A 14,223-nucleotide genomic window follows, 5' to 3' on the forward strand; every position below is an offset into this window, starting at 1 on the left:
AGAGAGAACGAGAGAGATAGCGTGTTCAGACGGCGACTTATTAAGGACTTCCTGTTGAACATCGTCAAGTTTTGTCGCGACAACAGATTAATTTAAGGCAACTGCAGTTCAATTTACCACTAGTCCAATGCCCAGTTTCTGCCCCTTCTTAAAATTATAGGGGTCTCATTTATGTATATGTATATGTTTGTGTTTAAATTTTTTGTTTTTATTTTCACTTTCTTATTCTCTTGCGTCTCATGTGTTCTTCGTTTGTATTTTTTGTTTAGTGTCTAAATATTTAAATATATAAATTAATTAGTGCTTAGATCTTGATTTTTTGCCAGCATCGCTTAAGTATCATCTTAAATTAATATCTTCTTTTTTTTAATTAAAGTAGATATGTGACAACAAATTAGCAAAAAACATTCTGAATCTCTCTATCATAAGTTTCCCTGCAGAGTGTAAACAGCTTTTCGTATTATATATACAATCTAAATTAAAAAATATGTTTAAAAAAGTAAAAAGTGCTCTTTTTAAATCTTGGGATTCCAAAGTTTTTTTAAAATATCCTGATTATTTGAACATACTTTGAGTTATGCAAAGTATATTCAATGTGTACAAAATGTTCGATAACTCCAAGACAAAATTTTCTTTTCCCATAATTCTGTTACGATATTTGTGACTATATCTAATAGGAATATCTGATTTGTGTATTTTGAAAGCCTAATTAATCTTTTGAAAGTAAATTTAAGGAAATTTGGTTCAATGGGGATCCGATATATGGTGTCAAAACTGATATTAATGTTTTAAAACTTGTAAAGAAACAAAGTTGTCGATATCAAAAATAACGTTATTAGTTTGAATACTTTGGGAAACCTTTGATTTTGTCGAATACCCGTTATTATGATTGTTTAGATTGGAGGGGTTTAAAAAAGGGTTACTTCTAAAGGTCCTAGAAAGAAACTTCTGCGCTCTGTTCTTTTAGATGAAGAAGTATCTTCAGTAGAAAGTTTTGGTAAATTATGGGATATGAATTTTTATTCCTGTCTTTGATTCAACTCTGCAGGGATTCCTAGTTTCTCTATAAATTTACAGTAATTCGATTGGCCCGTATCCAAATACCTTGGCATCTTTTCTCGTTTCTATTTACAAGCGTCTTAGCGCCTCAGTCGCGGCTATATCTATGTACATTACTTAAACTACAGTTGCCTCCGCATCCAGTCTAGGCTAGGTTTAGCTATGGCGTGAGACAACGGTGACAGGCTTGAGCATGGGTTGAGGCGAGCCAACAGGGGAAATCGAATCCCCCAATGCCCCACCGTGGTGTCCTCCCGGAGACGCCGGAGCTGATGTCTGCTGTGGTTGTTGCTGGTGCTGTTGATGTTGATGATGATGATGTCCTCCACCCAGATGCGACATGCTGGAGGTGGCAGCCACTGCCGCTGCCGACAATTGCCTTTGATGTGCCGCCAAAGCGGCTGCCGCTGCATGTTGATGCAACAACTGTTGATATTGCAGACGCTGATACAGTTCCGTGCTTGCGGCGGCGGCGGCGGGATTAGGTTGGACTGATGGCGGCGGGGCACCTACCGATCCTGCTGGCCCCACAAACGACGAAGGCATAGGTGGTGGTCCCTGCTGATGGTGAGGATGATGATGTGGACTGAGCGGATGATGATGTGGGGACGGACCATGAGGCGGCATGGCGCTCATGGGAGGACCACTTTTTGGCGCAAAGGGATTGTAACGTTGATACATGCTGGCCAAAAGACCAGCTGGTCCAGCGGCTGCAGCTGCTGCTGCTGCTGCCGCCGCCTGAGGATATGTAAGGAATTGTCCGAATTGGGGATAGGCAGCCAAGCTGGGAAACATGCTGGGTCCAATGAGAGATCTCTTGAAGGCTGCTAAGCGAGAACGCGAGGCGGCTGTTGTTCTTCTTCGCAGTTTTCCCGTGGAGCCACCTATGAAAACATCCTCGGCCGAGGGATCCAACATCCAGTAGTTACCCTTACCGGGATCATCGTAGTGCCGTGGCACTTTAACAAAACATTTGTTCAGACTGAGATTATGCCGAATGGAATTTTGCCAGCCCTGCTTATTGTCACGATAATACGGATGATTGGTCATTATGTACTCATAGATCCCATTCAGAGTTAGACGTTTCTCCTGACTCTGGCGTATGGCCATCATAATGAGCGCATTGTAGCTATAAGGGGGCTTCTCATTGCCCTTTTTATCCTTGACAGGTTTGCCGCCCTCGCCATTGCCTCCGCTTTCGTTCTCCTCCTCTTCGTCGTCATCGGCTTCGTCGTCTCCCTCCTCCTCGACATCGTCGACATCACTCATTTCACTGGGATTCATTTGAGGCGGTGCCGGGGACATAGAAGTCACATCTAAATCAGATTCCACATCACTATCCGGCTCCGGTTCTTCAGAGCCCAATGGTGAGGGATTGATTTCCGGTTCCGTTTTCTCCTCATCCTGTTCAAGAGTCTCCGGTAAAATGGCATTTATGGAGAAACTCGATTTCAGATGCGGTGTTCGTGCCATTTTCATGAGACTTGTTAAATTTAAGCCGACGGTATGATGATGATCGCTAGGCACACTTGCACCCTCGCCGATCTTCACCATTTTTGTATAGGTTATCGTTGAAATTCTCACTTTACTTCCGTTTTCTTATTGACAAAACATTTCTGTTTCTCTAAACTTTCAACTCGACTTCCGCGACGTGAGCACCTTTCTTTTTTGTTATCGACGCAAATCGACGACGGATAAAGTTCACATGCGTTCTTCGACAGTGATCACACGATATCAACGTCCGTTGCTTTGTGGCGTTTTGTGTAGACTAAAAACAAGATTCCCAATGCAACAGCAACGACTTTGCTTTGTTCACGTTGATTTTTTTCATTTTTTTTGTGTTGTTTTTCACTGAGGGTTGCTTGACGAGTCGACCAGCCAATGGCAATTGTGGAACGTTTCCAACTTGCTCTCCTTTTCTCTTTCTCACAGTCTCTCCCTCTCTACATCTATCTCTAGCTACCTCTCTCTCTCTCTTTCCTGTTTTGTCCCTGCCTTTTGTTGAGATTTCTCAGTTGTGTGTTGTTGCTAATTGCCACACTGACACGAACACGCGCTCTCTCTCATTGCCCTAGGTATAGCTACATACAAACATATGGAGCGTCGGGGTCACCCTTTTTTTAATGTGTTGCGGGTTGCATTTTGATACGCCAGGTTTTTGCTCTTTTCTGTATTGTATGACCAAGCAGCAGCAGCAGCTGCCTTTACTCCATTTGGTTTGAGGATATTTTTGTTTGGCTGCCTGTTTAATGGATTTCATACACACAGTTGCCATAATTATTAATTGTAGCTGCGCTGTTATTGTTGTTGAGTTGCCCTCTATTCAGTTCTAGTAAGTTTGCAAACGATATGATCAACATTTATAAATATGGATAAATAAAGAGATTTTTTTTGTTGTCTGGAACTGAAATAAAGGTTTAAGACATTTTGATATAACCAGAAATATACTTATGCAATATATTTCATTATGGAGTTACATACAATTTCCAGGTGTTAATTTTCTCATGGCTTTTGGGACTTTTGTCAAATTGATTGATTTTTCATACACTTTATGTTAGTTGAATAGTTTGTAGTTGTTTTAGATATCCTTTGTATATTTGTTGTTCTATTCATGTATATAAATCTTGGCTTTTGAATACTTAAAGAGCTCTAAGTTCATTATCAGATAAACTATATAATTCAGATAATTTTCATTGATCTCCAGTAGGCAAGGAAAAGGTTTTATATCAATCAAAAAACACCAAGTATGATCATTTTCTTCATTCTGTATTTGTTAGTTATGATTTTCAAACAATATACAAAAATTTTTGGTAGAAAAAGATTTAAACTGAGATCAAATTTTTGTTTTTTACAAAATTCAATGGTTCTCAACAATTGCAAAGGATAAAAAGGATAAAGAAATTAATCTTACCCTAAATAATAGCCATAAGAATCAAATATCGTGATCAACTTCAAAATAAAATGTAACTTAAAAATAATATAATTGACAAAATCAAAAGTTTAAAAAAACAAATTTTGAAACTTTATGTATATATTTTTATTGATTATTCCAAAGTGTAGGTACTTACCTATATTTTAGTTATTTAAATTGATCATTTCTTGGCAATTTTCCAACGTTTATGCCAATTACAATAGTTGTAGGTACGAATCACCTTGAAGGACTTTATGAAAAATGCAGCAAAAAAACAATTATATCTAATCTAAAAAAACGCACACACATTTCCAATGAAGAGAAACAAAAACATCTGCTGTCATTCGCATGGGCCACTCCCCCATTTTGCAGTGGGGGTTAATCACAATAATTGTTTTCACAATATCGTTTTAGGGGGCGTGTTGTGCAGTGTCCAGACAATACAAAGGTTCGCCTCGGTCGCGGCACTCTGATTGGAGCCTTAAAACCAAAAAATTAAACAGAAATAAAAAGGAACATAGGAAAAACATGTTTTACCTGAAGTGAAATGTGCAAAGAACACACACAAAATGCCATAAAAATGCAATAACAGCGCAAAGACGCCATGTTTTCAGGGGTCTGAGGTAACGGAATGTTCATACGGCATCGAGTATGAGCTTAAGTGTGTGTGTGAGAGTTAAACTTTGGGGCTGGCCTTTATTTATTGGAGACATGCGCTCTCTGCTCTTAGACTTCTATACAAATATTGTTTTTTTGATTGCTTTTCACTGAGTGGAGAATGAGAGCGAATGGAGTGTATGTGAGTCCCCAACAAAGGAACGAGATGGAACTCTATGTCTCTCTCTCCTTCTAACCGTAAAAGTGCTTTCGGGTCAAAACAAAATGGCGCAAGCTTTGGCATTTTAATTATTACCTTTAGCTTGTTTTTTTCTTCCATTGTTTCAATTGATTTTCTTCTCTATTATTTCAATTTAAATTATTCATTATTTCGATTTTTTTCACATGTCTGTGTGGTAATTGTTTTGGCTTGTCTTGCATAAGGAAACAAGTCTTCAGAAATACAAAGTAATTATAGCCTGGTCATAACTGGTGGACTAGTAATCCTTACCACTTAATACAAGACAACTTTAACATTGACTTTGTATGGAAGAGAATAAATTAACTATAAAGAGTGGAATGGTATTTAAATTAATAATTACTTTTACATTTTAAGTTAGTTGTTGTACTTTTCAATGTTGTTAAGAATCGAAGGAAGTACAAATCTAATTATAGTTTATATTGAAATAGAAATGTAATTGAAGAGATTCGAACTCGTTATTTGAATATTTTGTTATATAAATGATATAAATAAATGATAAATTTAACTTGAAATTGTATTTTATTCAAATAACTTAAACTATTTGTTATGCAAGACCTAAAGCCATTCGTGTACTTTAATTCTTACTATTAATTATCTATTTTTATAGTGGGTAAAAGTAAATTTTTTAAATTGTCTTTATTTCTCATATACCTCAAACGTTTTATACTCTTCCAAAAAAGGTATATGTTAATTTTGGATGAGGACTTTTGAAATACGCTTCTATTTGTTGACATATGAATCTTGGGGAAGTTCTAACTTCTTCTTAAGATCCATAACACATTAAAAGGATGCGATAAACTTATTTGGCAGTTGCCTGAAATCGAAATTAAACCAATTCTATCATCACGAACATAAAAAGGATACAGTAAGCAATATACATATGTACACTTTTTTAGACTTTGTGTAATTGTTTCTTATCCTTTTGAAATTCCCGCTCCATCCGGATAACTATCGACAAATGGCATAAGGATTTCTATGCCTGCAAATATTTGAAAATCCTTACAAAAACCAAAAACAAACTGGTGAGAGAAAAAAACCAACTTGTCATTGATTGAAAATCATGGAAAAGTCGAGACATATTTACCCAAAGGCTACCGTTTTTGAGTGCTGAATCATAGAGGAATTTGTCATCAATATGACTGAGACTCGCTGTCAATCTGTATGTTATACCTACATAGTTGCGATGTGAGTTCAAAGGGGCGAGAGTACTTTGCTAATCAGGCTGGATTTATGGCTGGCATTTAGTTTTGTTCAAAGGACTTTTGATGTATTTGACGAGGACAAATAAATCCGCAAAAGATCCTTTTAACCCGTTCCATGCCGCCGCCGCCGCTGCCGACTCAACCCGTTCGGTAGTTGGTATACGCCCCTGTCCAGCCTTGAAGTCCTTCCGGGTATACCTGGCACAATATGCCATGGCATGGGCATCGATGCCTTATATTTTGATATAAACTCAATGGCAGTTTAACCGCAGGATTAGCATGTTTGTTCAACGGATCAATGCGCGGATGCGCGCAAGCAAACAGGAGGTTCTATCCAAAGTGTGGGCGAAACGGAGGTCCACACTAGGTAAACTACTACCGTATTTTGTTGGTAAGTAGGTAGCTAAGATGAAAGGGTTTAAGCATGTGCTTCCGTTTTGTTTATATGATCTGTTTACATGGACCCTACCGGACGGTAGCTGAGATTTTACAACAAATTGTCCTACCCTGGCAAATACCTACTCTTACCTACAAACATCTCATCTCTCGAATGTGAACGGGTTAAAAGAAGGACCAAGAAGGATTAGAATGTCCCCCAGCCGGATTTAAGCTTAGCGCGTATTAATCTCATTTCGTGAAACCTACTCCTACTCCTACTACTCCCATTTTCCTCCTAACCTAACCTAATCGCCATCGCTTAGCCATGCAAATATTTTTCCAAATTTAACACAAACGGGTTAAACCTTTCACCAGAAGGCAGAGATTCTTTTGCTCTCTCTTGACATCTGATTTCGTTTTAACCGTTGAGAAAACAATCATTTACTGCGGCGTTAGGGTTGCGAGAGAGGGTTGTGGATACCACGGCCCTTTCTCTTGATGGGGTGAGGGATTTGGTTTCTGTTAATTGGCCAAATTTTGTGGAAATCACGCTCGCCGGAGTGGACAGTTTGCTTGGACTTTGGACACACTTGTTATTGTTGTAGTTGTTGTTTGCAAATAAACACAGCCAAACGAGTGTGCTAGAGGTTGAGTCGAGTTGAGCTCTGTTGGTGAGGGTGAAATAAGGGAAGGGAGGGGGTGTATGAGGTGGCATGGAAGCTGTGCAAGCATATGGTTCATATGTAACAAGGGTGTTCAAGCGACAAAGGGGAGATTTGTTAACCAAGGAATGAAATATTTATGACCATAGTCGAGGACACGAATGCCCTTCTTTAGAGAAGTCTTTAAGGATATCCACAACCATAAGGCACTGAAGTTAAGAAACGTAGATTTTCCCACCAGAAATCTGGAAAAGTTCATAAACATTTTCTACTGATGATACTGGTCATAAATGAATTGTTTTTACTTTGAGTTATTATTAAACACTTAAGTGAGGTTAAATTTAATCGTTAGGATCTGTAAAAAAAAACTGAAAATTTTAGTTGAACTACCAATTGGATAAACCTCGAAATTTCCCTTATTAAGGTTTTCAAAAGAAGATCCTTAAAAATCCTTCTATGGAATAAGAAGGTTTTCAAGCTTTGATCTCTTATTTACAAAGTTTAAAGTCTCAAGACTATAGACTATTCAATTCTAAAAGTCAAGAACGTTAACAAAAACACATTATTTCCATGTTGACACAACTTGTAGGGCATTAAAGTTCGTTAAAATATAAAAAACAAAACCAAACCAAAAAAAAAAAAAAACCTCCCCCAATACCCAGTCTAGATGTCACCCCTTCGCCTAAACACTACTTGATAATTGTTGACAATGTGTTATAAACTGATTTACACGCATTTGAAGAAGAGAAACATTGCTAAAACTCACGCAGCGCCAACAGCAACAACCGAAACGACCGAAATGACGACTATGACGACGACCATCGTTACATTGTGACATTCTTAGAGCGCGAGTAAGGGTCCAACCGCTTAGATGTCATCGTTAGCATGGGTCTGGGTCGCGTGTGCCACGCAAGGCGAGGGTGGGCTCCCTTCTTTAGTGTGTGTATAAGTGTTAATGAACTGCGTAACAATTATGAGCAACAACAAAAATAGGAATAATTGACAGTGAGCCGAACGCTTGATACCCTATAACAATCAATTTGAGCAATTTGCCTTTGGAGTTCAATTTAGCTGATAGAAGGGTCACTCGCAATTCTGAAATCCCCTTTCAACCCTACTCAAATTACAGGGTATTCGCAGCAACCACGCAATGTAAGTTGAAGCTCAACCAAAAAGTCACTGGCCACGCTTCCGAAACGACGCTCTGATGAACGCTGCGGGTACTTTTGCGGATTTATAACCACATAATCGGACAAACAGTAGTAGTTCATAGAGTGCATATTAAAAGACAGAGACATAGAGCGAGAGAAGGAGAGAGAGAGAGAAAGAGTAATATGGACTGACTGATTATGCTGGTCACTTGGCTCGGTTGCCTTTGATCCAAATCAATTTAATTGAGGTCCAAGTGTTGGCCCTTGGCCTAACTTAATTGTTGATTGTGTCCAGTTAATGGTTACACACAGATGCTACAAACTGGTAGTATCAGTGTGAAATCTGTCTAAGATCTTCCACAAAGGAAGTTGATTCAAAGAGCAATTGAATGAAGGCAAGGCAAATGCAACAGGCAATCACACAGAAAGCCCTTTATCCGGGTGGCAATTTTATGGATACTTTGAAAAGTCCAACGTGATATACTAATAATTTTAGTTGCAATTAAATTTGTATGTTTAAGGATCTGTTAGTTCTTAAGGCATTAAAAGTGTCTATAGGTTTAAGAAACGAAAGAACTGCTTCCTTATTCCTTCTGTTGCCTATGCAGATTATATGTTCAATTGTGAAAAACACATTTGTTCATTTGTATAACTCACCTCTTGGTTTAATCACTGTTCATTTCAGTTAAAGGTAAGCCTTTTCCCTGCTTTCCTGTTCTCCAAATAGCAAATGTTTTGTATGGATGCACCCCTTGCCATATTGTGCACATGTATGTACATATTTTGGGGTTTATGCTCGGCTTAAGCCCATGTAAGAGTTAAATCGCCATGGCCTAAATCCATTTTGGGAACCAATATTTTGCATATACAAAAATATATGTGCAAATGTATGTATGTAGATCGAAAAACGAACGACTTAGGCTTGAGAAGTTTTGTGTACAAAAGCCTACAACTTGCCCATTGGATTGGACAAATCTTGGTCTTTGGTTTGTTTTTGAAATAGATCGGATGAGCGCATTATATACTTAACACATTTTTGAACATACATATCTGCTGTTGGATTCCGTTTTGTGTGTTTTCCAAAAGCTGGAGGATTCAATTTTCAGTAAAGCAATCCACTTACCTAAGCCCAGAGGACTAGCGACTAAGTCGTTTCTCTCTAGGTTTTTGGGTTGGGTTGATTGTGCGAATTGTATTGTACGAATTATTGGTTCATGAGCATATGGATTAGGTATTAGGTATTAACTGTATCACTTTAGGATGCGAGCAGACCAAAACGTTGATGCAGCACGCGCTCAAGCGCAAGAACCAGTTTCTCTCTCTCTCTAGTCTCTAGTCTCGTGAAAGACAATTGGCTTAAGTGCTCGACATGCAATTTACAAAGATAACAAACCGAAAGGAAAGAAACTGCATCTCTTTCGGGTCCTTACTTATCTTATTACCCAGGGTTAAGTGCATAGGATTATATATATATGGGATGAGTCGAAAGAGCAACCTGAAGACTCAGCAGCAGGCCCGATGGAGGGATTGATCGATTGAACTATTGCCTTAGTTCATTTGTATACCGTGTGCCGTTTGTTACACTTTTCCTTAGGTTTTTGCTTCTGGTTTTTGCTTTAATGATACAAACCCCGTCCCCGAGAGAGACAACTGAGAGGCTTAGATTTCGAAGGCTTACAGATGAAGGAGAAAAAGGATCATCATCAGCATAGAAATTAGGGGTATAGAGCAAGAAAAAGGTGTTTCGATTCACAAAGAACTAGCCTAGATTAGTTAAACTGTATTGATTGGAACCCATTCTAATGCAATGGGGAAACCTTCCAAGTTGGGCTGATGTCGGGCGTGTCACCTCAACACAAAACTGACCACAGAATGTGTTTTTAATTGAAACTGATGTCTGAAAGGTTCAAAGATGAGGGCAACCAAGAATAATAATAAAATTACACTTAAATATTTTATTAATAAAAGTCCACAAGTAATCGAATAATAGGAAAATATTTGTGAACAACAAATCGCCAGCATGTGGGCAGGAGAGTAGCCCTACTCCCCTCTCGCTCTCTCTCACAATGTTTGAGTCTTTAATTAGTTTCCTTCATTATCTTGGCCTCTCTGTTGACCCGAATTTCAATTAAGTTAATTTACGCGACGCCTCACACAACTCTGCTGACGACGACGATGATGATGATGATGATGAGAGGGCAACTGAGAGGTCCTCGGTCCAGCAACGGAACCAATTCAAATAATAAATAAACTGTGTATATGAATGGATACTATGTGTAGTGTAGTGTACGTAGTGTAGTACGGGGCAATTGTCAGAGAACAACACAACATGCAATTAAAAAAGAGGGAAAAAAAAAGCAAAAATTATGAATGAGTAAGAGTAAGTAATATGGAATTGCACTTGAAGATTGTTTGTATGACTGGACCCGCCTCGATTCATGATTCTTTAGAACGGAAGTGAGTTCATTCCCGGGTTGAAACTGTTACACATCACGATGATGATTATGAGGATTTTTCTGATGAGAGAGATGACAACTTGACATATGAACTTTGGCCATCACAGAACAGGATGTTGGTGGTTTCCGAAAGTTTCAGAAACTGACTTAGTTCCATCAGAATTCAATATTATATATCAAGATCATGAAATTTATATAAGTTGAGCACCATAAAACTTACTTAAGTTCAGAGTTTATATGAGGAACTGGAATTGGATCAGATTTGATGGCATTATTGTTTGTCTTTTCGACTGACGATTCTGACATACAGTCTTGGTCAGTAGGTTAGAACTGAATACCTCCAAATGGCATTGATGTTTACATGTTACACACATGTCAAACTTGTAAAAAAACATATGAAATAGTTTCATAAATAATAAGCCACATTACGACAATTTCATTAACTCGATTAGCAATTCAAAAACAAGTTTAGAACTCAATAAACTACTTTACATAAGTAACAAAATAAACTAGCTCTCGTTCTCATTGTGAATTTAACAAACAGGAGCGGTTTATACGGAACGTTGACTTAAATATTTGAATAACTTATATATGCCAAGTCACTATAGAAACCAAAGGAAGCCCCGACCGATTTAAGGTAGAACCGTCCCTGTTATAGCCAGCTCCCTGGCTTAACACCCTATAAAGCTGCCAGCTAATCGTTTCAATAATATGATTTACCCACACAACACACACTCTCACACACAAACAAAACACACAATAATTTACAATTATTGAAAAATGAAGAGAAAAAGAAGAAGGAAACCAGAGAAAAAATATATGATAATTGAGCAAGTATATCTTTCTCTCTCACCTGAGAACCAGTTGAAATAGATTAATCGGATAACGATGATATTAATTATATCATTTCAGTTAACAAATCGGTGAAGAAAGACGAGACTGGAACTGGGATGATGATGCTCCCTTTTTTTGTGTTTTTTTCTCACCCCAGCAAACACACATGGCAAGTGATCAAAGGCAAAGAAAGCCGCCTACCAAATAAAGGGAAAATTTACAAAACAAAATTTAGACATCAGCAAAGAAGAAGACAATCGTTTGTATCCTAAGGTTCTCATCTTTCACAAGGCGCACACAAGATTCTAGGCATATTAGTTGAAAAATTGTATAACAAAAGTTATAGATAGATAGAGAGACGGGAGTAGGAGGATGACGATCTGAGAAGTGTGCTTCGATTTCTATTTGAGACAATGGCCTAGCTGGTCTCCGTTCAATGTCCAAAGGAGTCCAAGTCAAATGGTATCCCTATCCCATCCGTTATACCTGCGGTGCTCAGCATTCGCTCACAGCTGGAGTTGTCACTGGGTCCATGTAAAGAGCCAACATGAAAACAAAAGTCAATGGGTGATGGCTCATTTTGGAAAAAAAAAATATATATATATGTATACGTTTGTTTCCCTTCTTCTTTTTGGAAAACATTTTCATGTTTGCCGCCAGAGCCAAAATGACTAATTAAGTCATCAGAAAAAAAGATTAGGGAAAAGGAAGTTAAAAGAAAGAAGAGTCTCAAAAGCTTCAACTGAGAATTCTGAAAAAAAAATAACGAAAGGAAAAGAATTGGCATTTTCTTATTAATTGTGATGTTTGATCTTAAGAGTGAAGACCCATAATAACCCTTTCCCCACTTTGTTTAAAATATATAAGAATTGTTTAAAATTTTTGATTTATGATATAAATTTTTATTCAACAATTTGTAATATTGATAACATTGTTTTTCAAAACAAAACAAAAAAAAGCCTCCAACAAATCAGCGAAAAAAAAGAGCGCCAATTTGGATTGCTCGGCGCAGACCTTCCCAAAATCTCGTTACTACCAAACTGAACGTTGTCCTATTGGGGCAGGCGGCTTTCCAGGCCGGATTAATTTGCTAAATTTTTCTTTATGTGTCAAGATTTAGACGTCGCCATCGGCGTCGTCGTCGTCGTCATTGAGGTGATTGCAGCCTACTTAGTAGGCTTAGCAGCTATGCCCTTCACTCTCTGCCTCTCGTGCTCACTCCTAGATTTTTGCCAAAGCGCTTTTGGGCGTGATCCTCCCTTTGGTGGTCATCGTTTAGCCGCTTGTTGGTGGGAATTTGCCAAAGAATTGCATGCGTTGGAACAACTCGGCGCTCAATTGTGGTGGATATCCCTGGAGCTGGGGCTGTGGCGGCGGAGGAGCTGGTTGATATTGCATTTGAGGTGGCTGCTGATGTTGTTGATAGAAGGCAGCCGGATTCATGCGTTGATAGAGGGCAGCGGCGGCAGCAGCTGCTGCAGCTGCAGCACCTGCAAATGGCGGCATTCCAGGATAACCATAAGGCGATGGTGCACCAGGAGCACCACCATACATGGGCGAAAAGATGGCCTGACGATAGGCAGCCAAACGAGTTCGGCTGGCTCCAGGATTCTTGCGACGCAATTTTCCAGTGGTCTCTCCAATGAACACTTCCTCGGCCGAGGGGTCCAAAATCCAGTAGTTACCCTTGCCGGGATCATCGTAACTGCGTGGAATTTTGGTAAAGCATTTATTGAGGCTCAAATTGTGGCGTATGGAATTTTGCCAGCCCCGCTTGTTGGCCTTGAAGTAGGGGAAACGATTGATCAGATACTGATAGATGCCATTTAGGGTCAGACGCTGTTCGGGACTATCTTGTATGGCCATCATGATCAAGGCGTTGTAGCTGTAAGGTGGCTTCTTGTTATCGTTGGCCGCATTCGATGATAGTTTCTGCTTCTTGCTGGGATTTGCCTGACTATCGCAGTCATCGCTCTCCTCCTCGTCCAAAAGATGATCATCATCATCATCGAATTCCACATCGAGTTTATCATTCGATTCGGCGGCACTGCTGCTCATCGGTGTACTGGTACGTGATGGTGTATCAAAATCCTCCGATGCAGACAATTCACCATCCGAATTGGCATATGGATGGACATAGGCATGATGTTGATGTTGATGTTGGTGTTGATTTTGTATGATTTCTTGTTTAATAATATTTTGTGTTGTTGCTGCTGCTGTTGTTGTTGTAGTTGCAGTTGTTGTTGTTGGTTTTTTAGCCAAAATGGCATCAATGGAGAAATTGCTTTTGAATTCCATTTCGCAGACACTTTTCACCATGATTCTTTCTTTCTTTCTTTCTATATGATACACTCCACAAACACAAACGGAAGTTCTTAAGTATGCAATGATGTTTGCTGTGCAAGGCGTAGCTCAATACTGACTCATCATAGCCCACTCACAGGCTATTTATACCCTGGAGAGAACCCCAGAGAGAGGGAGAGAGAGAGAGCCCAGACAAAGTCTACAAAAGAGAGAGATTGCGGAACGCAGGCACACAAGAGGTCGTTCAGACGAGTAGGTAGCTGATAAATTTGGTAGGTAGCTCCGCCTCTGCGTTCCATTTTGTTCCACACACACACACACACACACACCCTCTGTTGTGTGTTGTATTTTTATTTTGGATTTTGTGGATGTTTATTTGCCGTTTTTAGTTGCTTCAGCGTCAAAAT

At 39.0% G+C, this 14,223-nt stretch overlaps 2 protein-coding genes across 2 annotated transcripts; both read right to left on the reverse strand.

The window, feature by feature from the left end:
- Positions 1-909: 909 nt before the first annotated feature.
- Positions 910-2,807, reverse strand: slp2 (sloppy paired 2). Its single transcript, XM_068295156.1, has one exon. It carries the CDS (start codon positions 2,611-2,613, stop codon positions 1,216-1,218), a length of 1,398 nt encoding a protein of 465 aa, XP_068151257.1. The 5' UTR covers positions 2,614-2,807; the 3' UTR covers positions 910-1,215.
- Positions 2,808-12,391: 9,584 nt separating this feature from the next.
- slp1 (sloppy paired 1) lies at positions 12,392-13,914 on the reverse strand. The gene has a single exon (XM_068295201.1). It carries the CDS (start codon positions 13,829-13,831, stop codon positions 12,788-12,790), a length of 1,044 nt encoding a protein of 347 aa, XP_068151302.1. The 5' UTR covers positions 13,832-13,914; the 3' UTR covers positions 12,392-12,787.
- Between the last annotated feature and the right edge of the window lie 309 nt (positions 13,915-14,223).

The sequence above is a fragment of the Drosophila tropicalis genome, unplaced genomic scaffold, assembly GCF_018151085.1.
Source record: "Drosophila tropicalis isolate 14030-0801.00 unplaced genomic scaffold, ASM1815108v1 contig_845, whole genome shotgun sequence".
Lineage (NCBI taxonomy): Eukaryota > Metazoa > Arthropoda > Insecta > Diptera > Drosophilidae > Drosophila > Drosophila tropicalis.